The sequence below is a fragment of the Hemitrygon akajei genome, chromosome 10 (assembly GCF_048418815.1).
Source record: "Hemitrygon akajei chromosome 10, sHemAka1.3, whole genome shotgun sequence".
Lineage (NCBI taxonomy): Eukaryota > Metazoa > Chordata > Chondrichthyes > Myliobatiformes > Dasyatidae > Hemitrygon > Hemitrygon akajei.
Window position 1 is genome coordinate 148301392 of NC_133133.1, and position 26609 is coordinate 148328000.

The following is a 26609-nucleotide window of genomic DNA, read 5'->3' on the forward strand; positions in this document are numbered from 1 at the left end:
CCAGACTTGTAATCAAGCTCTGGGCATCGATCATTCTGAATGATGCCCTTTTTAAGCAGGTGGGAACCTCTGAATGCAGAAGTCGGAGGTTGAGCTTTCTGTAATCTTATATATTTCACCTGCGTCTTTAATTTTGATTTTCATTTACGATTGGACCTTGGAGAGAGAATACCTTAAGCCCTGTGTGCAGTTATGATCTCCTTACCAAAAACACAGACATGAGGATCTACCAGTCTGGTTCATCAATGGCGTATATGTCACATGTTCTGAGATCACATTTGCTAGGCTTTATTCTCTTTAGTTTATACAAGTCAGGGGGAAAAAAGTCATCTAAAGTTTAGCATGGTGGATTATAGGTAGATGCTTCTCATGGTTGAGGGCGGTGGAAATTCAGAGGAAGGTGAATATTTGTAAATATCTATCCTTAGTGCTGAGAGATGCAATTATCGATAACTTTTTTAAAAAGTGAGACCACTGGTACCCCAGGTATTTGAGGATCGAAGAGACGTGGAGAGAAATGGATGAGATGGCGTGGGATGTAGAGCAGCCGTGATCTTGCTGCACGTTTGAGGGATCTCCTGAAATTGCTTGTCTTTGATCTGTCCAACCGAGTGGATGTCATGTAGTGAGATGCTGAAGATGTTCTATAGGTCAGTTGTGGAGAGCGCCCTCTTCTTTGTGGTGGCGTGTTGGGGAGGAAGCATTAAGAAGAGGGACGCCTCACGTCTTAATAAGCTGGTAAGGAAGGCGGGCTCTGTCGTGGGCAAAGTACTGGAGAGTTTAGCATCGGTAGCTGAGCGAAGGGCGCTGAGTAGGCTACGGTCAATTATGGATAACTCTGAACATCCTCTACATAGCACCATCCAGAGACAGAGAAGCAGTTTCAGCGACAGGTTACTATCGATGCAATGCTCCTCAGACAGGATGAAGAGGTCAATACTCCCCAATGCCATTAGGCTTTACAATTCTACCGCCAGGACTTAAGAACTTTTTAAAAGCTATTATTAATGCTTTTTGAGATAGTGATTTAGATGCATATCATATTTTTTACTGAGTTAAGTATTATATGTAATTAGTTTTGCTACAACAAGTGTATGGGACATTGGAAAAAAGTTGAATTTCCCCATGGGGATGAATAAAGTATCTATCTATCTAAAAGTACTGGGGCGAAAATAGGATGGATACAAACACAAAATGCTGGAGGAATTTGGGATTATCTAAGGAGGGAAATAAACAGTCGACGTTTCGGGCCGAGATCCTTCAGTCAAGAGCTCTACCATCTGCAAAATCTCTCATGTTTATGACTTACTCGGTGATGAATCTGCGGCCAGGGCGCTGCGCACATTGATGTCGTCAGTGGACGCGGGCGCATGGTAGACGTCATAGACAGGCGCCACACGGAGCGAGGAAGGATCGAGAGCAGGTAGATTCTGTTTAAGGGAAGGGATCGGTAAAGGGTTGTTATATGAGCATTGAGACGGCTATCTCCTGGTGGAATGTGTTCATTGTTTGCACGATCCCAGCCAGGAGTTGGCCCGGGCTCGGTAACGGGGAAAATGGTGCTGGAGAAGCGGCGACATCCGATCATGTCGGCGGTTCCGCTCTCATCTCCCCCTGAGAGAACGCACAGAGAAAGTTTGGGCTGTTTGAAGGTCTGGTGAACCGTCTGCATTAGAACAACGATTTTACATGCAGTCGAAATGATATACTCGGCTAATTCCTTAGATAGGAGGGCTGACTTATGGATTTCACTTGCACGTTGAGTCGGTGGCAAGAAAGGCAAATGCAATGTTGGCATTCATTTCGATAGGGCTAGAATATAAAAGTAAGGATGTAATTCTGAGGCTTGATAAGGAATTGGTCAGACCGCACTTGGTTATTGAGAGCAAACACGAGGAAATCTGCAGATCCTGGAAATTCAAACAACAACACACACAAAATGCTGTGTTCCACCAGCATTTTGTGTGTGTTGGTTATTGAGAGCTGTTTTGGCCCCTTATATAAGAAAGAATTTGTCGGCATTGTAAAGGGTCAAGAGGAGAATGATTCCGAGAATGAAAGAGTTAATGTACGAGGAGTGTTTGATGGCTGTGGGACTGCTCTCACTGGAGTTTAGAAGAATGAGCGGGCTTCTCATTCAAATTTATTGAATGTTGAAAGGCCTAGATAGAGTGGACGCTTAGAGGATGTTTCCTATAGTGGGGGAGTCTGGGGCCAGAGATCATTGCCTCAGATAGAGAGATGTCCATTTAGAACAGAGATTTCTTTAGCTAAGGGGTGCTGATACTGTGGAATTCATTGCCCAGGCAGCTGTGTAAGCCAAGTCCTTGGGTATATTTTAAACCGGGGCTGCTAGGTTCTTGTTTAGTAAGGGTGCCAAATGTTATGGGTAGAAGGTAGGAAAAAAGGAGTTGAAGGATAATAAATTAGGCATGATGGAATGGCAGAGCACACTTGATGGGCTGACTGGTCTAATTCTGCTCCTATGGTCTTCTGGTATTTTGGATGAAGAAATCAAGTCCATATTCTGTGGGAGACTAAATGATAATGTTACTGAAACACATAAAATTCAAAGGGGACATGATGGAGTAGATCTGAGATGTTTTCCACTGGCTTGGGAGTCTTGAAAAGGGAGCATAGTTTTTAGATTAGGGGCGAATCATTTAAAATTGAAGTGAGTTACAACTCTAGAGTTCTTTCTTTGGAGGGTTGTGGATGCTAGTTCATTGGGTGCGTTTCAGGGAATGTGGATATATCTTTGAACGATCAGGGGACCTGACACAGAAGAAACAGCCATTTAACACATCAGCTATGATCCTATCAATGGCTTAACCTACAATTTTATGTTCTAATTGAAAATGCTAAAAATACAAGGCAAGTCAGACAATGTCTGTGGACAGAGAGAAGAGGCTAATGCATTTTAGGTTGATATTCTTCATCATACTGGGAAAATTTGAGATTATGAGTGTTAAATTTAAGAGAAAAGGGACAAAGGACCTGTGATAGGTTGAAGAACATGAGAATATGGACTAGGCAATTTAGTCTATTCTGCCATTTAACATTGTGACTAATCTTTCTGATTGTCATTTCCTGAACAAATATCCATATCCTCCTTCAGTGTCTTCACAGCTTTCTTGGGCAGTGAATCGCAAAGATTTGCCACCATCTGGATGGTCCAGAATGGTTGCTCTTATTTTAAAAGTTACCCTCTGATCCTAGCCAGAGAAATCTTCAACTTCAACTTTGTTTTGACCCTGTCAAGTCCCATAGGAATTTTTTTGTTCAGTAGAGATTAAATGCTGAAAGGATTTAGCTGGCTAGTGGCAAAGTCTAGTGAATAACAGATGAGTGAGTGCATTTTCCAGAGAGTCATGGAACACTGCAGCTCAGAAACAGGCCCTTTGGCCCATCTAGTCAATGCCAAACTATTATTCTGCGGAGCCCCATCAACCTGCACCCGGACCATACCTCTCCCATCCACGTACATATCCAAATTTCTCTTAAATAAAACATAGGAGCTGAATTAGGTGATTCGACCTATTGTCTGCTCCACCATTCTATCATGGCTGATTTATTATCCCTCTAAATCCCATTCTCCTGCGTAATCTTTGATATCCTGACTAATCAGGAATTTGTCAACCTCTGCTTTAAATATACTTAATTACTTGGCCTACACAGCCGTTTGTGGCAATAAATTCCACAGATTCACCGCCCTCTGCCTAAAGAAATTCCTCTTCCTCATCTGTTCTAAAGGGACGTCCTTGTATTCTGAGTCTGTGCCCTCTGGTCCTAGACTCCCCCATTGTAGAAAACATCCTCCCATGTCCACTTTATCTAGGTATTTCAATATTCGATAGGTTTCAGTGAGATGCCTCCTCATTCTTCTAAACTGCAGTGAGTACAGGCCCAGAGCCATCAATTGCTCCTCATAAGTTAAACCTTTCATTCCCTGAATTACTCTTCTAAACCTCCTTTGGACCCTGTCCAATGTTAGCACAACTTTTCTTAGCTAAGGGGCCCAAAACTGCTCAGAAGTGTGGTCTCATCATTGCCTTATTAAACCTCAGCATGATATCCTTATCACCAATATCACCAAGACCAAGGAGATGGTGGTGGACTTTAGGAGATCTAGGCCTCATATGGAGCCAGTGATCATTAATGGAGAATGTGTGGAGCAGGTTAAGACCTACAAGTATCTGGGAGTACAGTTAGACGAGAAGCTAGACTGGACTGCCAACACAGATGCCTTGTGCAGGAAGGCACAGAGTCGACTGTACTTCCTTAGAAGGTTGGCGTCATTCAATGTCTGTAGTGAGATGCTGAAGATGTTCTATAGGTCAGTTGTGGAGAGCGCCCTCTTCTTTGTGGTGGCGTGTTGGGGAGGAAGCATTAAGAAGAGGGACGCCTCACGTCTTAATAAGCTGGTAAGGAAGGCGGGCTCTGTCGTGGGCAAAGTACTGGAGAGTTTAACATCGGTAGCAGAGTGAAGGGCGCTGAGTAGGCTACGGTCAATTATGGAAAACTCTGAACATCCTCTACATAGCACCATCCAGAGACAGAGAAGCAGTTTCAGCGACAGGTTGCTATCGATGCAATGCTCCTCAGACAGGATGAAGAGGTCAATACTCCCCAATGCCATTAGGCTTTACAATTCAACCGCCAGGACTTAAGAACTTTTTAAAAGCTATTATTAATGCTTTTTGAGATAGTGATTTAGATGCATATCATTTTTTTTTTACTGAGTTAAGTATTGTATGTAATTAGTTTTGCTACAACAAGTGTATGGGACATTAGAAAAAAAGTTGAATTTCCCCATGGGGATGAATAAAGTATCTATCTATCTATCTATCTATCTATCTATATTCTAGTCCACTTGCAATGAATGCTAACATTTCATTTGTCTTCCATACCACTGACTCAAACTGCAAGTTAAGTTTTAGGGAATTCTGCACGACGACTCCCAAGTCCCTTTGCACCTCCTGAATTTTGAATTTTCTCCCCATTTAGAAAACAGTTTACACCTTTATTCCTTCTGCCAAAGTGCATGACTGTGCACTTCCCTACACTATATTCCATCTGTCACATCTTTGTCCATTCTCCCAAATTGTCTTAAATTCTTCTGCAGACTCTCTGCTTCCTTGACACTACCTACCTGTCCACCTATTATCTGCAAACTTGGCCACAAAGTCATCAATTCCATCATCCAAATCATTGACATATAACAAGAAAAGAAGAGGTACCAACACCAATGTTTGCAGAACAACAGCAATCATGGGCAGCCACCCAGAAAAGGTCTCGTTTATTCCTGCTCTTTTCCCTCTGTTTTACTGTTCTCTGCAGTGCCCTACTGTTCACCATGTAAGCCCTACCATGGTTTGCACACGCTTTGATAACCTTCCTTGCTGTCGAATTGGTGTCATCTGCAAATTTGCTAATCCAGTTTACCACACTATCATCCACTGTTGATATAGAGTAGATGACTCACCACTAATCCCTGCAGCACACCACTTGTCACAGTCCTCCAGTCAGAGAGAGAACCATTTACTACCACTCTCTGGCTTCTACTGCGAAGCCAATGTGTAATCCAATTTTCTACCTCATTCTGAAAGCCAAGCGACTTAACCTTCTTGACCAACCTCCCATGTGGAACCTTGTCAAAGACCTTGAAAGAACACCCACTAAAAATTAAACAGCAAACAGTGGAAATGAAATTTAAGTCTAGATTGACCAAATATTTGGAATTGTTCTTTCTCAAAAGAGTGTAAGATAACCCAAGAAAAAACACAAACACGTGAAACACTCAGCTTGTTAGGCAGCAATTTGGAAAAACAGTTAATGTTTCAGGCAGGTCACAGACAATTTGTCAGAATTGGGAAAGAAAAGAGATAAAGTAGCTTTAAATTGCAGAGGGAGTGGGAAAGGAATGGATAGGACAAGGGAAATATTTAAGGGTGGGCTAAGCTGTTAAGTAAAATGCTGATTCTGTTTCTACTACACTGACAGTGATCCTAAGACTAGGTGATAAATACTTTACAATTATTTTTGTCTTTTGCCTAAAATTGTTAAGTCTTTCTCCTGGGCTATGCCCGAACTTGCTAATTTTAATAAAATTTCTTTTTAAACCTAAGATTTGAATTAACTTGAAGACAAAGGTCATGGATATCCGACCTAATCAGACAATTTATATTAACAATATCAACGATAAAGTAAAAAAAGAAGGTAAGTGGTTGTGAAAATTTCTTAACTACTAACTTGCTTGCCTGTATCCCAATTATCTATCTGTGTTTGAATGATCAAAAATTAGTGAAAATCATGAGGTAGTTACAGTAGGTACCGTTGATCAGAGCAGACCTGCTTAGTTTGGCTAAAAGCTAACCATTTCTTGTTACCATTAATGAAATGAAGCTTGAGGAATTACCAATTATATGACCATTTTGTAAAGTATTTATTTGACAACTTGGCCTCTTACATTATATTTATACAGTGGATTGGGGATAATTGGGACACATTGTGACCTGTACATTTCGGCCCAATTAAGCGACTGCCCCAATTAGCTGAATTTTCATAGAAATATTTTTAAAAGGTTTAAAAAAAAGACGAACTACCATTTAACTAAATAAATTTTATATTTAAATAAAAAACAGAACAATTTAGAATATTACCAAAGTACTATAAAACTGTGTATTAGTTCCTGATAGTTATCAATGGAGGAATTCATCCAGTGTACCCTGCAGTATTCTTTTGATTGACTTTAAATGAACAAAGTGCAGGCACCGAGTGCGGATAATGGACTGCCTTTATTGATTTTCTGAATAAAGTAATGTCATAATTCAAAAATAAATTGGTGAATGGTGTTAGGCAGTTGGCTTTTAATTTGGTCCAGTAGGTTAATTTTTTTGGCTAGTGTCCAATCTTTTCATGACATTTTGGCAAGGGTCTGAACATTTTTTAAAAGTCAAAATAAAAAAAATGTCAAAAAGCACTGATTTTTGATTCTGCATCTGTTGGCCCAAATGGATAACATAATATGTAATTTTAAAACTGTCTGCTGCAAGCATGGTGTAATGTCTTAACAGCCAAACAAGTACAAGTGACTGACACTAGTTAAGAACTATACAGCAACAGTTTACTGTCACAACTAAGTGGCAAAGTCTCCCAAATAAACAATAGGAATCTTGGTTACTTTCTTGATTAGTTAATGTTCTTTAAGAGTTCTCCCAAATAAGCGGCTGCCCTGATTAATTGATAGCCCAATTAACCGGAATCCACTGTATATTAAGACATAGTCAATTAAAATTGGTGTCATTAAAAAGAATCATGTATCTGAGGATAACGTCAATAAAGTTGAGAATATAAATGAGAAATGGTAGCTGGCTCAAAACTAAATATTAGTGCATAGACAATAGTGGAGATAGTATGGTTAATTTTTGAATGTTCTGTAGATCAGAATCACATGAATGAAGGATCTCATTTGCCGTTTTTGTTAGATGTAGAAACAAAACATAGAAACATAGAAAAACTACAGCACAATACAGGCCCTTAGGCCCACAAAATTGTGCCAAACGTGTCCCTACCTTAGAAATTACTAGGGTTACACATAGCCCTCTATTTTTCTAAGCTCTATGTACCTATCCAAAAGTCTCTTAAAAGACCCTATTGTATCCTACCTTTGCCAGCAGCCCATTCCACGCGTTCACCATCTCTACGTAAAAAAAACTTACCCCTGACATCTCCTCTATACCTACTCCCAAGCACCTTAAACCTGTGCCCTCTTGTGGCAGCCATTTCAGCCCTGGGAAAAAGCCTCTGACTATCCACATGATCAATGTCTCTCATCGAGTATTTAAAAAGTTAGAACAAAACAGAAACCCTAAAACTCTCTATTTGTGGGAGTACTTTCAAAAAAATCTGTGGTTCCTTAATATCCTTTATAATCCTGTGTTTTTCATCAGTGGAATAAGGAAGAAAATGGGATACAAACCATTTGTCATCTCATCCCTCTCCTGTCATTTGAGAATTAAAGACTCTTTAAAATCTGTTTTCTTCTCCATTAATGTGACTGTGACCATCAAATTACAAAGAAGAGATATGGTCAATAACATTCATGAAGGAGAATAAACTAGAATTATTTGAAGGCAGACTATTTCTGGAAGTTCAATCAGCCCCTAGATTTTCTGGCTTCATTACTTTAAGTATTGTTATGAAGGATGAACAACTCTGATGGGCAGAAGGGTGCAGATTTGCCCATGCCCCCCCCCCCCCCCCTTTTGGAGAATCGCAAACTGTTACTATTTCGATGCTGCTAACGAGAGAGTAAGAGAGACAAAAGAAAACATGCCAGGACATCTGTTACTGATAACAGCTTGAGAGAGAGTTATGTTTATCCACCATGTTATGACTCCCGAAAGACTTATGGCTGCGGAGAGGGCTGTTTATGTGGTACCATCCTGCTCATTAAAATTCCTCAGTGGACAGCCAGAGTGGGCTGGTTTGATGGGTTAAGTCATTCAGACCTGATTGACACCTGAGACCCCATGAGTGGGGATAAAAGTGAGGTCTGGGGTGACACCCCTCAGACGCACCAGGAGACACACTAGTGAGCATCAGAAACCCACGAGAAAGTGTGGGGCATCAGAGACCGAACGAAGGATCGGTCAATTTTAACTCTCAGTGTTTATAGCAAGGCCGGTGGGGGCTTGTGTGTGTGTCCACCCTTGCCTGGGTGACGAGTCCACCACGGAAGAACAGTCTAGCTAAAGGACAGAGGGGTCATGCTTGAATGGCCACAACAACACATCGACGGATTAAGATCGTAAAGGAAGGTTTGAAAGACAATAGCTGTCACTGTTTGATCACCCTCTCTCTCTCTCTCTCTCCAACAATTACAACACATCGACCAACAACTACCTCAGCCTGCATGAACTGAACTGAACTTTATATTTCCATGTGACAATTCATTATCCCCTAGACAACGATAGAGCTTGTTTATCATTGATTATTATTATACCCACACTTTTAGGTTTAGTATCGCTAATGTGTATTATCTGTATATTTGCATTGATATTGATTTGTATATTTTTACTAATAAACACTGTTGAAAATAGTACCACCAGACTCCAACGGACACTTCTATCTTTGCTGGTAAGACACCCAATTACGGGGTACGTAACAGTATAGCATGCTGTTTTAAATCCCAGTTTGAGATGACCTGACACAGTCCAAAGTACTGGAAGTAGGTAACAGGAAGAATATACATACGATAAGGGCAAAAAAAACTTCATTTTAATTTGGTCAGAAACTCAGGAAAATCTGAAATCTGGCACAGTCTAGTCCTGAAAATGCCAGATTTTGGACATTGAACCTTCAGTAAACATTTTATATTTAAAAAATGAGGTTACAAATGTCGTATTAAATGGTGCTGCCCAAATTGTTTGGGAGTTGTATGGTGAAAGATGGTTGAGTGGCTAATGCCGAGTAAATCTGAATAACAAAATTAAATGTTCCAGGTTAAGGTTTTATTTTGAACTTTTTCTTTCATAACATGGATTACAAGACAGTAATCAAATTTAAAATTTTGTAACCATGTAGTTTGCTAACGATGTTGAATCTGCAAAATTGTTGGCCGTAAATTTTGATAATGAATGACAATGTCGTAATGCAGTCCATATATGGACTGGGTGCATCAGCCCTGAGAGCACAACGTGGTCTGTGTCTGTTTCTGTCTCATTTGTGTAACTGGCAACAATCTCATGGTCCTGTTCTTGAAAGTGACATTGGCAGTTGATGGAAGAAATGTGTCATGTTTCTTAAGATTCAGATTCATTTATTTAACACAAGTATATTGGAAACGTACAGTTAAATGCGTTGTTTGTGTGAACAACCAATACAATGTAAGGATGTGCTGGCTACAGTCCTCAAGTACTGCCATGCATTCCGGTACCAACATAGCATGTCCATAGTTTTCAGCAGAACATCATAGCAACAACAGCATAAACAAAAATAGACCCTTTTCTGCCTCATTCATCACCTAATCAAATGAACAGACAGCTCTCCAACCCCAGGGCAGGCTTTCTCTGGGCTTCCAACCTCTAATCTCTGGCCTGGACTTGCAGACATTGGGCCTTCGACTTCCAACCCCTCACTCCCATCCAAAGGGCCTTGACCATTGGGCTTCAACCTTCGGTATTGACCCCAGGACTCGCTGATCACTTTGAATTCTGGGCCTCCAACTCAGGACTTGCGCAGGCTTTTGACCCCAAGATTGGCTGACCTGTGTGTTTATCCCTGGCCAAGACCTGTACACTTGCAGGCATTAGGCCTCTTGTCTTCCAGACATGCTAATATTGGGCCTCAATTTTTGGGCTTGCTGACTTTGGAATTCAATCTTAAGCTTCAACCACACGGATCTCTGTTTCCGGGACTCACTGACCTGTGAGGAGGAGGAGGGAGGGGTGGGGGTTGCCAACTTCAATCATTGACCACTGGGATCGGCGGTCTTTGTCTCAGTGCCTGCTTGTAGCCACGGAAAATGAACAAATGCCCCACACAGTCCTGTAAGTGAGAATTGAACGAGGGTTGCTAGAGTTGTAAGGCAGAAGGTTTATCTGTTGCAGCACTGTGCTGCCTAACTTGAGTGGAAAATGTTTGTCCATTGAGAGACTTTTTTAGAAAACAACACTTGCCTTTTTTTCCTGTATGGTAAGGAGTGTCAACATCAGAGTTTACCTCCTAAGTATGTTTATTTTTGCCTTGTGTGGGATCCATAGGGATCTTATCAACAATCATTGGGAAGCTTGAATGTTTTTAAAAAGAACAAGACTAATACTGGAAATATTAGAAATCTAAAGTGAAATGGAAAATACACAAATATTGGGCAGAGTAGGCAGCATCTGTGGAGAGATCAAAGTTGTGTTTTAGGTCAGTGACCTTTATCAGACCAGTGCCATGAGATCAGCGACCATTCAATGAACTTAGTATCACAACAGAAAGTACAGCTGTTTTACAGGGGCAGAAATTGCGAATTTCATTATTACATTTATTATGTTTTATAATAATGGGACAGTGAAATAATTTGTTCTTTTCCCATTTATACCACATTGCACCATTTTCAGCTAAATTCTTGGAATTATTATCACAAACCTAATCTCTTAGTCATTTCCCTGATTCTAGCATTTTGTCTTTTAACTCAATAAAGCTACCTCAGTCCCACATTTGGGAAATTTCTCCCACTCATCCTTCTACTGCTGCCTTTTTAGTTTTCAATCTCCCCTCATGTTTTCCCTCTTTAAGAGGAAAACCAATGGATTCCATGGTTGGAATGTTTATAGTAAATGATGTGGTTTAAACTCAAGCTTTCACACACAAAATGCTTGAGGAACTCAGCAGGCCAGGTAGCGTTTATGGAAAAGAGTACACAGTCGACGTTTCAGGCCAAGTCCCTTCATGAGGACTGGAAAGGAAAGGGGAAGGAGTCAGACTAAGAAGGTGGGTTGTGCCTTCTGGGGTGTGAGGCATTCTAGCTGTTGAGTTAGTCTTAGACCCATATTGTTGACTCAATTACTAATGAATCATTCTTTATTTTTTGTTTGTTAATTAATACATGCTTGCTAGATTAATATTTTGCAACTAATGTTAATCCAATTTTGTTTTACATATAAAATTTAAGTTATATATAATGAAATCAGTAACAGTATATTTTTGAATCATTTGTACTATTTAAAATTGATAGTCCTGCTTAAATAAAATTGTTCAGTGGTGGTTATTTAATGATGGAAAATTATTTTCTGTTATCATATACATGCATAAAGGACAAACATAAAATTAACGTTTGCTTTTGTTTTTCTCTGCAGAGTTGAAGAGAGCATTATATGCCTTGTTTTCTCAGTTTGGTCAAATTATTGATATTGTAGCGTTAAAGACTATGAAAATGAGAGGACAAGCTTTTGTGATATTCAAAGAGATAACTTGTGCAACAAGTGCTTTACGACAGTTACAAGGATTTCCATTTTATGGTAAACCCATGGTAAGTTGGATGTAAGTGCATAAAAGTGTAAAATAAGTATATTAGTCATAAAGCACAGAGATTCCCCTTGGCAGACTCTATTGATGCTGAGAATCAGGTTCCTGACCACATTAATCCCTTTAACCAGCATGTAGTTTGCAGCTTTGTCGTTAATTTTTTTCTTGCATTTGAGAATTTGTAACTAACTTCCCCAAGAACCATTGCTTGACATTTGTCAACATTTAAAATGTGTTTGGACTATTAGCCACGCAGATAAAAGGTTAAGAAAATACTGTCAGTCACATGTTAATCTGGATCTTTGAGTAGTTAATCCTATTTGCCAGCTCTCCCATTTTCTCCTGTGTTGTGGGTGGAGCACAAATGACTGGCTTGTAGCAGATTCTCCCAGTCATGAGATGAGAGTGGCCGAATGTTCCAAGTCCATTATTTTGTTCACCAGCATGGTATTGATGTAATGTTTTCAGATCTAATTAATCAAATACAGTAAGGGGTCAAATCTCTCGTACAGCATTTTTGCTAAGGGGCTGATTGTAATGTGACCAAAAATTGATGATGTTAATTGATGTGACCAGCCATTACAATTAAATAACTTTAAAACACAGATTTAAAACTTAGTTCAATCAAATTTACTAAGAGTTCAGTGTTCCACCTAGGCAGCTTTTTTTAAATTGTAAAACTGTAATAGCTGAGAAGATCATCGGGGTCTCTCTTCCTGCCATCACGGACATTTACACTACACGCTGCATCCACAAAGGAAACAGCATTATGAAGGACCACATGCACCCCTCATACAATCTCTTCTTCCTCCTGCCACCCGGGAAAAGGCTCCGAAGTATTCAGGCTCTCACAACCAGACTATGTAACAGTTTCTTCCCCCAAGCTATCAGACTCCTCAATACTCAGAGCCTGGACTGACACCTTGCCCTATTGTCCTTTTTTATTATTTATTGTAATGCCTACACTGTTTTTGTGCACTTTACGCAGTCCTGTAGTCTAGTGTAGCTTTTAATGTGTCCACATTTAATGTTAATCCCAAATTCCATTTGAGAAGATAATGCTAAGAAGCACTCACATTTAGGATGAGGTTACTTTAATAGTGCACAATATACTAATTATGTTATTTTGACACAGTAGCCTAATGGCTAGTATTTAATTATTTTAGTTTTTTGCAGATGGAAAATGGGGAAAATGTTTTTAACACAATTTAATATTCATTTGGGATTTGTCAACTTTGTTTCAAAAAGTTTTTATTTTATGAAGGAAAGTATATTTTGCATTTCTAAATAATGTCTCTACAGTTGCCGTTCTGATGGGGAACCTGAATTTAAATCTGACATACTATTTTTCAATCCTTGTGAATTCCCAGATTAGCGTAGAACTGTTAGTGTTTTTAATTGTTTAAAAAAATAAAATACTGATGGAGGTGAACTATAAATTCATCGCATGAGGAACATAGCCTGGAGGTATTCACCTTTATATCCCAATGATGTATTTACTGAAACGTGCTTATTTGTTTGTATTATTTACAGCGCATTCAGTATGCAAAAACTGACTCGGACCTTGTATCAAAAATGAGGGGCACTTTTGCAGATAAAGAAAAGAAAAAAGAAAAGAAAAAGGCCAAAACACAAGAGCAAATAGCTGCAAACAAAAAGGCTAATCAGGTAAAAACATGTCTTATATCTCGCAACATTTTTAAAAATTCACTCTTATTTTGTTTGCTTTTGACTTTTAGTTCATGGGAATGGTGTGATTTGGCAGTAATTGTTTTTATACCTTATTGTTTATGGCATATCTAGAAAAGCCTGTCAACAAAATAAATCTGAAAGCAAAGACAAGTACTAAAGTATTTTGTGTTTGAGAAAGAAACAATAATAGAACAAGGCTGATGTTTAAACTTACAGTCTTGATGTACTTTCAATCTAAACTTTTTTCACTGATTAGAACACATAGAAACAGAAAATGCTGGGAATACTTAGTAGGTCAGGCAGCATTTTTGTTAAGAGATATAGCACTATTGCCACAGATGCTGCCTTACCCATTGAGTGTTTCCAACAATTTATTTTTTTTCCATTTCATATTTCCAGCATCTGTAGGTTTTTGATTTGCTTATCAGAAATAAAACGTGACAGAATGGTCTTTATTTAATATTGTAATCTGGAAGAAATTTTAGGTTACACCTTTATATGCCAATTTGAAGGTTAGGCAGCTGCTGACTTTTCAGGAGTTGAAAAAATGCTTGTCTCCTAAGCCATTTTCTTACAAAACAACTCACTTTGCAGAGTTTGGGAATTATCATTTTGGAATAGCCATTTATTGTTTCTTTGAATCAAATATGACCTTGTAGCAAATGCTCCCTAACATTGCATGAAAACATTTGGGATTTTACCATATTAGTTATCAATTGTGACAGTACCTTCTTCATTCATAATGTTAAAAACATTCCACAGTTCAATTAAAGCCTATTTTGATTTTGAAATAAAATTGTTTCAATACTTATGAATTGTTTGTTCCCTTGTTCATTGTGCTCTTTATGTAAACCGTATTCCTGCCAGTATTATCTCTTGATGTACTTAAAACCTGCACCAGACGATTTATGTATGCTAACAAGATTTAAAAAATTTTTAAAAGTAAATATTAAATCCCGGTCACAATTGATCATGTCAATCCAGTGTTTTGTGGATTGTATTAAAGAGACTATTTAGCTTGATGATTATAGGCAGTAATTAAAATTGTAAGCTTTGATTAGTTGTTTTAGCTTGGATTAAAATGATAAGCAATTTCAGGTTGTTGGCAAGATGTGGTTTGAAAGATTAGAAGTTTTTCATATTTTTCATTTCAAGTCAATATCTCTTTAATTTTAGGCAACAACACAGACAACAACTGCAAACTCTAACCAAACAACCTCTTCTACAGCTCAACAGGTATGCTTTGAATAAAATATCTGTTATAATTGCAGTACTTGATAATCAGCTTAGATACTGATCTTACAAAGGCATTTGGAAATAGATTGCAAGTTTTCTGCAGTTCCCTTGTCAACAGTACCTGACACAGCCATGTATCTAGGACCTCTGAGCTTCCAATGCATGTATTAGGGACTTTCAGTTCCTACTTTGACCAGTGTGAGTTGGGCTCCAAGGAGTCTCTGGAGTTATTGCATTGAATTGAATTGACTTTATTATTTGCATCCTTCAAATACATGAGTAAAAATCTTTACATCATTCAAATGTGCAATTGTAGTAATTTATTAATAAATATTACGTACAACTGGATAGACAATATAACATAGAAATATAGTAGCGTCAGCATGAGTTAAGCAGTCTGATGGTCTGGTGAAAGAAGTTGTCCCGGAGCCTGTTGGTCCTGGCTTTTATGCTGCGGTACCATTTCCCAGATGGTAGCAGGTGGAACAGTTTGTGGTTGGGGTGACTCTGGTCTCCAATGATCCTTCAGGCCCTTTTTACACACCTGTCTTTGTAAATATCCTGAATAGTGGGAAGTTCACATTTACAGATGTGCTGGGCTGTCCGCGCCACTCTCTGTGAAGTCCTGCGATTGAAGGAAGTACAGTTCCCATACCAGGCATTGATGCAGCCAGTTAGGATGCTCTCAATCTTGCCCCTATAGAAAGTACTTAGAATTTGGGGGCCATACCAAATTTCTTCAACCGTCTGAAAGTGTCACTGGGCCTTTTTCACCACACAGCTGGTATGTACAGACCACGTGAGATCCTCGGTGATGTTTATGCCGAGGAACTTAAAGCTGTTCACCCTCTCAACCCCAGATCCATGGATATATATATAGGGGTTAGCCTGTCTCCATTCCTCCTCTAGTCCACAACCAGAACTTTGTTTTTGCGACGTTAAGGGAGAGGCTGTTTTCTTGACACCATTGTGTCAGGGTGATGACTTCTTGTCTGTAGGCTGCCTCATTATTATTTGAGATTGGGCCAATCAGTATAGAGTTATCAGCAAATTTAATTAGCAGATTGGAGCTGTGGGTGGTGACACAGTCATGGGTATATAGAGAGTAAAGGAGGGGGCTTAGTATACAACCCTGAGGGACACCTGTGTTGAGGTTCAGAGGGGCAGACGTGAAGGAGCCCACTATTACCACCTGCCAGCAATCTGACAGCAAGTCCAGCATCGATCTGCACCAGGCAGGGTGAAAGCCGAGCTCCCTGAGCTTCTTATAGAGCCTGGAGAGAATTAATGGTGTCCAAGAACAGCATTCTCACGTAAGTATTCGTCTTCTCCAGATGTGTAAGGATGGTGTGTAGAGCTGTGGCATTTCTTAGTGAGGGCTTTTAGCACATCCTTGAGTTTTGAACAGAGCCTGTTTTGGGACTGTTACATCAGATATATGAACAATATGGTCAGTCCTTTATAACCAACATGTCCTCCTCACAAGGTGCCTGTCTTTGCATTGCCACCAAACTTTGTTCTTTCATCAAGCGTCGTTAATGTTCATTGTTCTACTGTAACTCTCCTTTTAAAGGTTTATGTAATAAAGCTTGTTACATATTTGTCATAAATCCTTAGTTTTTAAGGTTTCCTAAACAGTACATTAAGTTGATTTTTTTGCCAATCCAATTCACTTTTTGACCTGAATTGTACTTTTAATTATATTTCCATCTTATTTTCCTCAAAGGTACCAGACAATCCACCCAACTATATTCTGTTTCTCACCAACTTGCCTGAAGAAACTAATGAGATGATGTTATCTATGCTGTTCAATCAGTAAGTAGAAATTGGGGGGAAAATTGTATGAACATTACCTAAATGATTTTATGTATTACTGTATTAAATGACATGGATGTTGGTTTTCAAATCCCTATTTAATTTACTTATAAATGTAACTTAGATTTACTTGGGAGGGTATGTATTGTTTCCCTGCAAGAGCTCTGAGAAGTTGAAATGGAATGTTTTTTTAATAACTTAATTGAAAATGAGCTGCACCATAATCTCCACCCGAGTACATCTGTGAAACTGATGAGCTACTGGGAATACAGACTCCAGACCAAAAGGATACCTTAGTACTTAGCTACTCTTATAGTTCAGCTGGTTCCAGTTGTTTCCATTGCATTTGTCCCTGAATACATAGGTATACTCTGTGATCAGTAATAGAAGCAGTTTCAAAAGACAAAAAATTATATTTTCCAATTGTTAACTTTTTTTACTTTGAAATAGTTTATTGGAAAGTACATCAACTAGGCAGCCTGATGATTGGCTTTTTGTTTTAAAACTGTTTATTACTTGCTTCACTGTAGTAAACAGGAAGACAACACTGCATTTAAGTTGTCATTCAAAATGATGACAAAGTTTGTGCAATTTATTTTTCTATTGTAATATTGCTGGTGTTTTTCTCCTGAATTAACAAACTTCAGGAGAATGGATATGGATGTTGCTGGCAGGGCCATCATTGCGATGATTGTAGTAGCCTGCCATCTTGAATTCCTATTTGTTGTGGGTACTCCAATATAGCTATCTGGTTGGAATTCCAGGATTTGGACCTATTAGCACTAATATATTTGAGTCAAATTTTTTATTCGGGGGGGGGGGGGGGTGGACGTCATATCTTACAAATAGTAAAAGTGCATGAACTAGTTGCCTCTCCCCTTGTAGGTAGTTGAGGTCACAGCTTTTGGTGGAGAATGGGAAGAAACTTTGGTGAGTTACTGGAGTTCATTTTGGAGTTGGAGCATAGTGCAACCATTATTGACAAAGAGGATGAATGTTGAAGATTGAGGATGGGCTTCCAATCAAATGGGCTTCTTTGATTTAGGAGAGTATTTGATCAGGATCTTGGCATAACTCTTGTAGAAAATGTTTTGGAGAGCTGGGCATTGAGCTACTTGCCCTAGAGTACTATCTTATAGTGGCAGGACTTGTGCGGCTAGCCTAGTTCATATATGGTAAATGGTTACTGAAAGTGGAAATTTACTAGTAGTATTACCATTGAATGAGAAAAGGCTGTGGTTAGGAATGGTAATTATCTGGCTTTTGTGAGGTAGAAATAATTTTTATAGAGATGGTCTGATTGTTTTGGAGATGGCTTTTTTGTAGTGTTGGCCTTTCAGCAGTTTCATTGCTCACTACTTTTTCTCCAGATTATCTTAAATGAATTAACCATTTTGTCTTGATATCTAGATCATTAGCCTGGGACTTTGGGAAACAACAGTATTATTATCCTAACTGGAATGTCAGAGGGTTGCTAAAAAGATTTAGAATGATGTGTGATGCACAATGTGGGTTTTAAAATTCATGCCTGCAGTCCAATGATTTAATTCCTGAAGTTGATAATCCATTGGGTAGAAGCAGTTAATACATTTAAAAATTCTGTTTGTCCAGAAAACAATTAATTCATTATAGTCAAGCTGTGGAGTTTTTCAACATTTCAACATTTCAACAGTTTTTCAAAGTGAATCCAAGTCTAAGCAATCGCAGTGCATTTCTTAGTGAACACTTGAAGCTAACATTTTAGTTAGATGAGCTGCCCCATAGATGACTCATGCATCAATCTGACATGTTTACATTTTTAAAAAATTGTCCTTTACAGTCATGCCAAGGCAATTCATGAACAGGACATACCAAGGGGAGATTGCACATTAGTTTACAAGAGTTGGTCTTGGGAGTCCGTTTGCCCCATGAAATCTCATAGCATCACATCAGACACTGGCAAGGAAGCATCCTCCTGGTTACTACTTATCGTCTGTCTGTCAGCTGATGAATCTGTACTTCTCCATGTTGAAAATAATGGGAGGAATTGAGAGCAGCAAAGGACATAACACCCACACTGGTAGTGATCAGTGTTAATCTCAGAGTGATACACACAAGATTGGAGTGTTTAGTGGAGGCATTATCACATTCAAAGCCAGATAATTCCTGAGAGTCTTAACCACCTGCATGATTCACTAAAATCTTGCACCATCCTAACTTGGAAATATATTGTTATTGCCTCATAACTGCTAGGTCTGTATCCTGGAATTGTTAGAATATCTTTAGGATGACATCACTGACTTGGAAGTCATTGCTGGAGTAATTAGAGTTAGGCTATAATTACTGGCTGTACCAGCCAGTGCCCTCATCTGTGCCGCTCTGTTCTCCTTTATAAATTGACTTAAGAAAATGGAGAAATAGAGAATGTACCTATTGAGGGGCAGAACTGGATTCTACCAATTGCAAGATTTCGCTAATGTTTGGGTTGACTAAATGAGAATTGTGCCTTAGTAATATGCCAGGAATTTTTGATTCTTCAGTGAAACTCAGGAAGGATTGGTGACACTTACTGAATGAGCCACTAAATGCAGATATCTACAATTTATACCAGAAATTTTCAGCACTATTGAATGCAGTTAATAATCAGTTGCAGTGTTTTCTTTTTTCTTTCTGTAATATGATGCAGAATGTTCAGATTAAATGATCTAATTTGTGTATGATAAAGCTTCTCTTGGTTTTCATATTTACCTCTCACTATTTGGAGCTCAAAGATATCCAGCAGTTGACAGAATCATCATTCAGCAACTGCTTAATAATTCTTACTGAGTAGTTCCACTTTAAGCATTAAGTTGATTAGCTCCTCATCAACTTAATTCTAATAAATCAATCTTTAGTGTTCAAAACATTTGTAATACCTGTACTAAATTACTTTTATTTTACTATCTAGATTTCCAGGCTTCAAAGAAGTACGTTTGGTGCCAGGCCGCCATGACATAGCATTTGTGGAATTTGAAAATGAAGGACAAGCTGGGGCTGCTCGTGACGCATTGCAGGGATTCAGAATTACACCATCACATGCAATGAAGATCACTTATGCCAAGAAATAACCCTGAGGTCACGGGAGTAAACCTGGTGTACAGTATGTTGGCCCCTTACTCAAAAAGACCCACACAACTTCTTGGATAATTGTGGACTTGTCACAATGATTGCATTCTTCATTGTGCCTTCTGTATGGTTAATTTTCCTGCAGATTTGATGGTGGCTGCAGACATCGGAGAATGCCTAGAGACTGGTTGTTTTTATATAATAAATGGTGTTTTCCAATAACTTTTTCAGAATAAAAGTTAATTCCTAGGAAAATTAAAACTCTGAGCTCTGATTAATTAAAATTGTAGATTTTGAAAAAGATAATTTGCATGTGTTCTCTTAATGTGTTAATTTCATAACTGTCCAAATAACCTGTTCCAGCACCTAAGTATTACTGATCTAAGTTATGTATTAATCAGATAAGACATGTATGTGAGGAGGACCTGGAGCTGATGGATAAATTTAAACTGGCAAATTTGGAAGACAATTGAGAAGCTGTATAACTAATTTAAAGGTGGGATTTGCTCAATGAATGTTACTGAGGAATAGATGGAATATTTTAATTGTCAGCTAAGCATGATCAGAATTAATTAGTGTGGGCTCAATAAGTTTTACTTTAAATGTTTGATAAATAAGGAAGAATGACTTTGGCAGAAAATAAACTCTTATTTAAGAAGGCCAGTAGGAAAAAGCCTGGGAGGCTAACAGTAGTAGTAGGGAAGTTAATATTGAAAATTCTGAGGGATAGGATTAATGATCACTTGAAAAGACAGGGATTAATTGGGGGGCGGGGCAGGATTGTTTTTACAAGACAAAAGAGATGGCGGATGTTGGAATCTGGAAAGAAAACAGCTTGCTGGAAGAACTCAGCTGGTCAACCAGCATCTGTGGAGGCAAAAGTTATAAGTGGACTGGGCCTGATGCAGGTGCAGGGTCATGACCCAAAATGTCAATCTACACTTTTTGCCGAATGGTATGTTTCTATGCTATATAACTCTAGGGCGTGAAAGATGAATTGTCACTAATCTGCCTACAGTATACAGATGAGCAGTAGAATCGATGGGACGTGGAAGAAGAGTTGATGGGCATATGGGGAGAATTAAATGGGATTACTATAGTTGGGTCCTTGATGGAATCATCAGGTTGAAGGGCCTATTTCTGTGCCCTCTGATTGACTCCAAAAATAGTTTGTTACTGTCAGTAAACAATGGGGGGGGGGGGGGTCTGCTAGATAAGTTACAAAATGGGATTATTTTGACAAAACAGAATTTAACTTCCCATATTCATGCTTCAGTAGGGTTGATAATTATTTTTCTGACCATCTCCAGAGTAACTGATTAGAAATCAGTGAGCAGACTACTTAATGGCAGGAGCATCATGGAAGGCCTTTGAAGATGAAGCATTTGGACATGCAGAAGCCAATTAATACATTTCTGAATGAAGGCAGTTAAATCATCTACTGGTTAAAATTTTGAGCAAATTTTGGGAACTGAAGAGATACAAAATAGCAAAGTAGAAAAGGGATAAGTCCTAGAGATTTGTGGAGGAGGGAACAGAGAAGATGGCTGATTGGGATGTTCCAATGATTAATGCTTGGACTTTTAAATCTATCTTTAAAAACAATGTAACTGACATAGTGGATTTAAATCTGTTTGAAGGTAATTTGTTGGAGATAGCAGGAATAAGACACCTGCCATTGAATTTGCACATATCATCTGATACTTCCATATCCTATTCACATAAACTAAATACTACTACCTTGATTTAACTGATTTTCATTCTAATTTCTATTTTTGAAACTTCTTGCCCAAAACAACTAAGATTAGTGGTAGATAAAACTAACCTAGGTTGAGTATAAGTAGTTATAGGTGAAATAAATTTAAATTCTGGTTAATTGTCTCACCCTTGCTGGTCAGTAATAAGATGATGAATTGTGTAGCCATCTTTTATGAGTCCTGAATAAATTCTGTTGTCAGAAGATGTGTGTTGGAAAAGTCTTCAGAAAATTGAGATTAATCCCTGTAAAGAAGCTTACTGAAGAATAAGAAACTAAATTGCATTGGATAGAAAAATCCAAAAATTACTTCAAATGAATCTGTTGAGTTCTCAACCAGGACCTCTCCCTTGTTCTTTAAGTACTACAGAAGAAATGAATAAAAGAGTTGATGGCATTTGTGAAATAAATGATTCCTAAGCAAATATCATTAAAGTTTGTTTTGCAATAATTAGTGATCAGCTCAAGTTTTAAATGTTTTTAAAAGCCTGGAAAGAAGATACAAGGCAACTTGGGTAGTGTGGAAAACTTCATCTTGGGTGGTCATGGAGTTTGAGAGGGCATCTTTGCCATCATAATTCCTAATCTGGAATAATTGAGAGAACCTTGCTTGGATCAATAATTAAATTTTGATAGCTTTATACTATACTGAAGTATATTTAGATTAATTTTGTTATTCCTTACAAATATTAGCAGTTTTAATGTTACTGGCTTAAAAATGTAATTAATGTTGCAGATTTACTTGCATATTCTGTTCAAAGCATGAGTCAGTGAATCTTAATTTTTTTTTGTTTAAGCTGCTGAATTAGAAAGCACAAAGATCAGTACAGGTTGTACAGTTCAGATTTTGTCTATATTTCACACTCAGATGCCTTTATTTTCCTGTTGCTATTCATACCTGTTAGTCCGTCAGTGCTATTTTTCTGATTTTTTTTTCGACAGTCTGCTGTTTATCGCTATCAGCTTTGTCAATGTGGGGCTAACTGAACTTAAGGAGTTAAAAGAGTTAGGGTGGTGCAAATGTACTCTGTGGAGCCTGACTTAAAATTCACATTAAGCTGTGAAATATGGTTTAAATAATGTATAAATTCAACCATATATAATAGATTATTGTGTTAGAACAAAATCTGTAAAAAGTACTTTTCAACTTACAATTAGTGATGCTTTTGAAGTGTCTTTAAATCTTTGTCGAGGACTTGTGGGGAATTGCTATCAGTTTCATCCAAAATTATCGGAAGTCATCCTCTGCAAGCAACAGGAAGATTGGAACATTAGAAGGTGTGTTCCAGTACTGACCAATCATTACAGGGAATTTCTGGCTGGACTTCAACATTGGATTGTTTCTCATACTGAATATTTCCTGATTATACTCTAACAATGGACTGTTTCACCAGTGATGCCAGGGAGTCTACCTATTGAACCTGTGTCAAGTTAGAGCTGTTGCAGGAATAGCTAATTTGTTCATTGAATGGAGAGGAACTGCTGTGGTGAAGAAGGGCAAGTACAAGTAATTTTTTAAAAATGTTTCAATTATTTTGTCTTAATGTGTTTTATTCTTTCAATATCTGACATTTTTAATGTTTTCTTTTTTTTTATCAATTAAAATGTTTGAATGTTAAGAGATATTTAACACCATTCATAGTCTTTGAGAGCTGGCTAAGATCGGAGGTGCAGTGAATATTTTTTAAGTGGTTTTGCATTTTTGATAATGACCTCACAGCAATTTGACATTGTGGATCCAGAAAACTTACTTTTTTTAAAGACGAGGAAAACTGCCTTGCTATTGGCAGCAAGTTATGACCTATTCAACTATTACGATCCTTTATTTTGGTCATCAACCATGATCTTAACTGCTTATGTCAGTTGTATGTGAATTTTTTAAAAAATTAAGATCTCTTGTTGGTAATGCCTGTCTGTTAAATAGTACTGTTGGAAGAAACTAACTAGCCCTTTAGCCTACACTCATAAAATGCTGGAGGAACTCAGCAGGCCAGGCAGCATCGATAGAAAAGAGTACAGTCGATGGTTTGGGCCGAGATCCTTCAGCAGGACTGGACTCTCAGATTTTGTCTGTTTATGAATGATTTATTTCAAAACAGCTTTTTGTAAATTACAATACGACTGTTAAAGTTACAGTCATAGATTCAGTGACCCTTCAGTATGTTCCCACATTTCACTTCATAACAAATTCAAATTTAGATGTGTTTAGTGCTGCAACCACTGTGTTCTGGTGCAATATTTGCTGGCTTTCCTCAATATTTTGGCAAGGAGACCAGAATTGTACATAATATTCCAAGTATTAACTCTATTCATACTGAACTACAATTGCAGCACTGGCATTCTGTGCAACAATGTGATAGATTGTCCACTTCACAAAAAAGGGACAAATTCAGATTGGTTATTTACCACCCAGAATATATACTCTCATCAGCAAAGTGATGAAAACCCATCAATAATATCATCAAGCAGCACTTGTCAGAATCCTACTTGCTGATGCCTAGTTTAGATTTCACCAAAACCACTGGGCTGCTGACCTCATCACAGCCTTGGTCCAAATGTATGTCAAGAAAGTTAATTTCGGACACGAAGTGTGTAGGATCCTTAGAAAATAAAGCAGTTCATGCTCGCAAGCAGCAAGACACGGCAGTGTAGTAATTCATTACGTATTACTGCTGTCTCACAACTCCTAACAATGCAGACTTTATCCCGATCTTTGTGCTGTTTGTATGAAGTCGCAATGTTCTTCCTGTGATTGTATAGGTTTCTCCTGGGAGCTGCACTTTCCTCATAAAGATCAGCTGGTTGGTAGTTTAATTGGCTACCATAAATTATTCCTGGTGTAGATAGATGGTTGGGGAATTAGGCACTGTTAATGGGCATGAATGGAAGACTAGGAAAAAAATAGTGGGTATAGGTGGAGGAAAGGGGATTGCTTTGAGAGTTTGCATGGTCTTGATGGGCCAGTTGATCCCCTGTGATCTCCAAAAGTAAATATGAAAATAAGACTAACTCCACACTTAGCCTAGAGCTGATGAGTTACAAATAACAGTTGCATCACAGTAGTGTCAGGCATTGACCATTTTCAACAAGAATTGCCCATTGAAATTCAATAATTTTTTATGTTGGATCACCACCATTAATCATTTTGGGGTAACTGATGATGAGAATCTCAACCAAATTGACTACAAATTCTGTGGCTACAAGAGTAAGTTTCCGTCATCACATAAGCCAATTTTCAATTCAATGTGGTGTAGCAAAGGCTGTGGGATTAGATTAAGGAATTGCAAATCAGTAGATTGGAGATGTTATTCATTTGTTGTGGAATTGCTCAACTCTGTTTACTGCACATTCCTTTTAAACATACTCCTGCTCCTAACTTATTTGTTTGTACGTGTTCAATCCTTGAGCTGCTCCACCACTTATAACCTTGACTTGATTATAACCTCCAGTTTGCATTCCTGATTCAGTAACTTTTCACCTCCTTGGTTATCCAACTACCTTTGCTTTAAGAATATACAAAGAATTTGATACAAACTATTTAGTTTACAGGTAGTCTTACACACAGTATAATATGTAGCCTGGCACTGTGCCTATCACGTCCTCCTAACCTCATTAAGACTGTTTCCTGATCAAAATAATAAAGACTAAGAAGTAACAACTCAACATTAATAATTCTTAATGTGGCATTTTAGTACTGTAATTACCCTAAGTGCCATTGGTTATTGATTGTTCTGCTGTTCACCTTTATTCACCTTATTACTTACCATGATCCTTGACACACCACTACCTTTATTCCCTTTAAGCTTCTCCACTCAAAAACTATTGAAGAATCTCCAGTGTCACTACAGTCTCTCATTATTGATATTGTTTGATCATCTGGCTTCACAGTTTCATCCAAAACTGTTGGAAGTGCTCTTTATGTGGGTGTCCTGAATTGAACGCATTATCCAATTACTGTTGCAACATGGGCAGGACCAAATGCCCCTGGTTTATCACCACTTTCAAAAATCAAACTCAACCTCTCTTTAGGTGGGAGATAAGTTTCAGGTAAATGGGAACACCTCAATTTCAAATTTTCTTCTTAATCTGTACATAGTCCTCTCTTGGAATTATATTATCGTTTCTTAATTACTGTTGGGTCTAAATTCTGGGACTCATTACCAAATAGTGTTGCAGGGATACTGCCACCAAAAGAAATGGTTCAAGGCAACATCTTCTGAAGAGCGATAGGAATGGACGATAAATGTTCCCCGTGACAGTGACACCCAGATCCCGAAAATGAGTTTTTGTGTCTTAAGATGTTTTACTATAAAAATGACCCAGAACTTGCCAACAGCAAGCTTTCTGGTGCAACACACATCTGCAAATTTTCTCGTGTTCGTGCTAGCATTCCGATGTTACTCCAGACATAAAAGGACCGGCAGTTTGCGGCTCCCTTTGTCGCTATGTTTACTCTTCGCCCACGCCTCCCTTCTGTAGTGCTTTACCTGCTGCAGATTAAGGGATAGTGTTGTTGTACTCCCATGTAGAGCACAGCGGGGAGTTGATTGGTAATTCCTTCATCCCGCACTAATACTGACACAGGTCACCTAGTGAAAGAACTCCCGGAAATTTGGCAGTGTTTCCCAGTAACACGCTGGAGGAATTCAGCAGGCCAGGCAGCACCTATGGAAAAAAAGAGTACAGTCGACGTTTCGGGCCGAGACTCTTCAGCAGGACAGGAGAATGCTGAGTTCCTCCAGCATTTTCTGTGTGTTGCTTGGATTTACAGCATAATTCTTGTTAGTGTTTCCCAGCGTCCAGAGGAATGTGTGTAGCAGCAGCAGCCGCCTAGCGTTGAGTTCACTGGGGGCGGGGGCGCGCCTGAGAGCAGGCACGCGCGGGGCGGGGTTGACGCGCTTGCGCGGTGCCGAGCGGATTGAGCCCGGGGAGGAAACGGTCGGGTCAGTCAGCTGGTGATTGAGGGGCAAGCGCAGCGTAGGTACGGCAATACCTCAAGGTAAGCTTT

The 26609-nt window shown here is 38.7% G+C and overlaps 2 protein-coding genes and 1 long non-coding RNA gene across 5 annotated transcripts in view; 2 read left to right on the forward strand and 1 right to left on the reverse strand.

Moving 5' to 3' along the window:
* Window positions 1–1367: 1367 nt before the first annotated feature.
* Window positions 1368–22050, forward strand: snrpb2 (small nuclear ribonucleoprotein polypeptide B2). The gene is made up of 7 exons (XM_073059320.1): window positions 1368–1423; window positions 6129–6219; window positions 11850–12022; window positions 13552–13686; window positions 14887–14946; window positions 16673–16761; window positions 19688–22050. Exons 2-7 carry the CDS (start codon window positions 6156–6158, stop codon window positions 19845–19847), a joined length of 681 nt encoding a protein of 226 aa, XP_072915421.1. The 5' UTR covers window positions 1368–1423; window positions 6129–6155; the 3' UTR covers window positions 19848–22050.
* On the reverse strand, window positions 15328–26476 carry LOC140734795 (uncharacterized). The gene is made up of 3 exons (XR_012100622.1): window positions 26089–26476; window positions 22754–22846; window positions 15328–16368 (listed from the first exon to the last, which is right to left on the reverse strand). It is a non-coding gene; the product is annotated as an uncharacterized lncRNA (long non-coding RNA).
* LOC140734792 (protein kinase C and casein kinase substrate in neurons protein 2-like) overlaps window positions 26475–26609 on the forward strand; it is a 117080-nt gene continuing 116945 nt past the window's right edge. For 2 of the 3 annotated variants that reach the window (XM_073059311.1, XM_073059313.1), the window contains exon 1: window positions 26475–26600. The gene's annotated coding sequence lies outside the window, so the exon portion shown is untranslated. The remainder of the gene's footprint in view (window positions 26601–26609) is intronic. The other variant, XM_073059314.1, reaches the window with a different exon arrangement.

What these genes read in the sequence shown, in the direction of transcription:
- snrpb2 (XM_073059320.1), top strand. Translation starts at nt 6,156, where the DNA reads ATGGATATCCGACCTAATCAGACAATTTATATTAACAATATCAACGAT. An exon ending in CGATAAAGTAAAAAAAGAAG is followed by an intron (nt 6,220 to 11,849) that starts GTAAGTGGTTGT and finishes TTTTCTCTGCAG; the next exon opens with AGTTGAAGAGAGCATTATAT. An exon ending in TTATCTATGCTGTTCAATCA is followed by an intron (nt 16,762 to 19,687) that starts GTAAGTAGAAAT and finishes TTTACTATCTAG; the next exon opens with ATTTCCAGGCTTCAAAGAAG.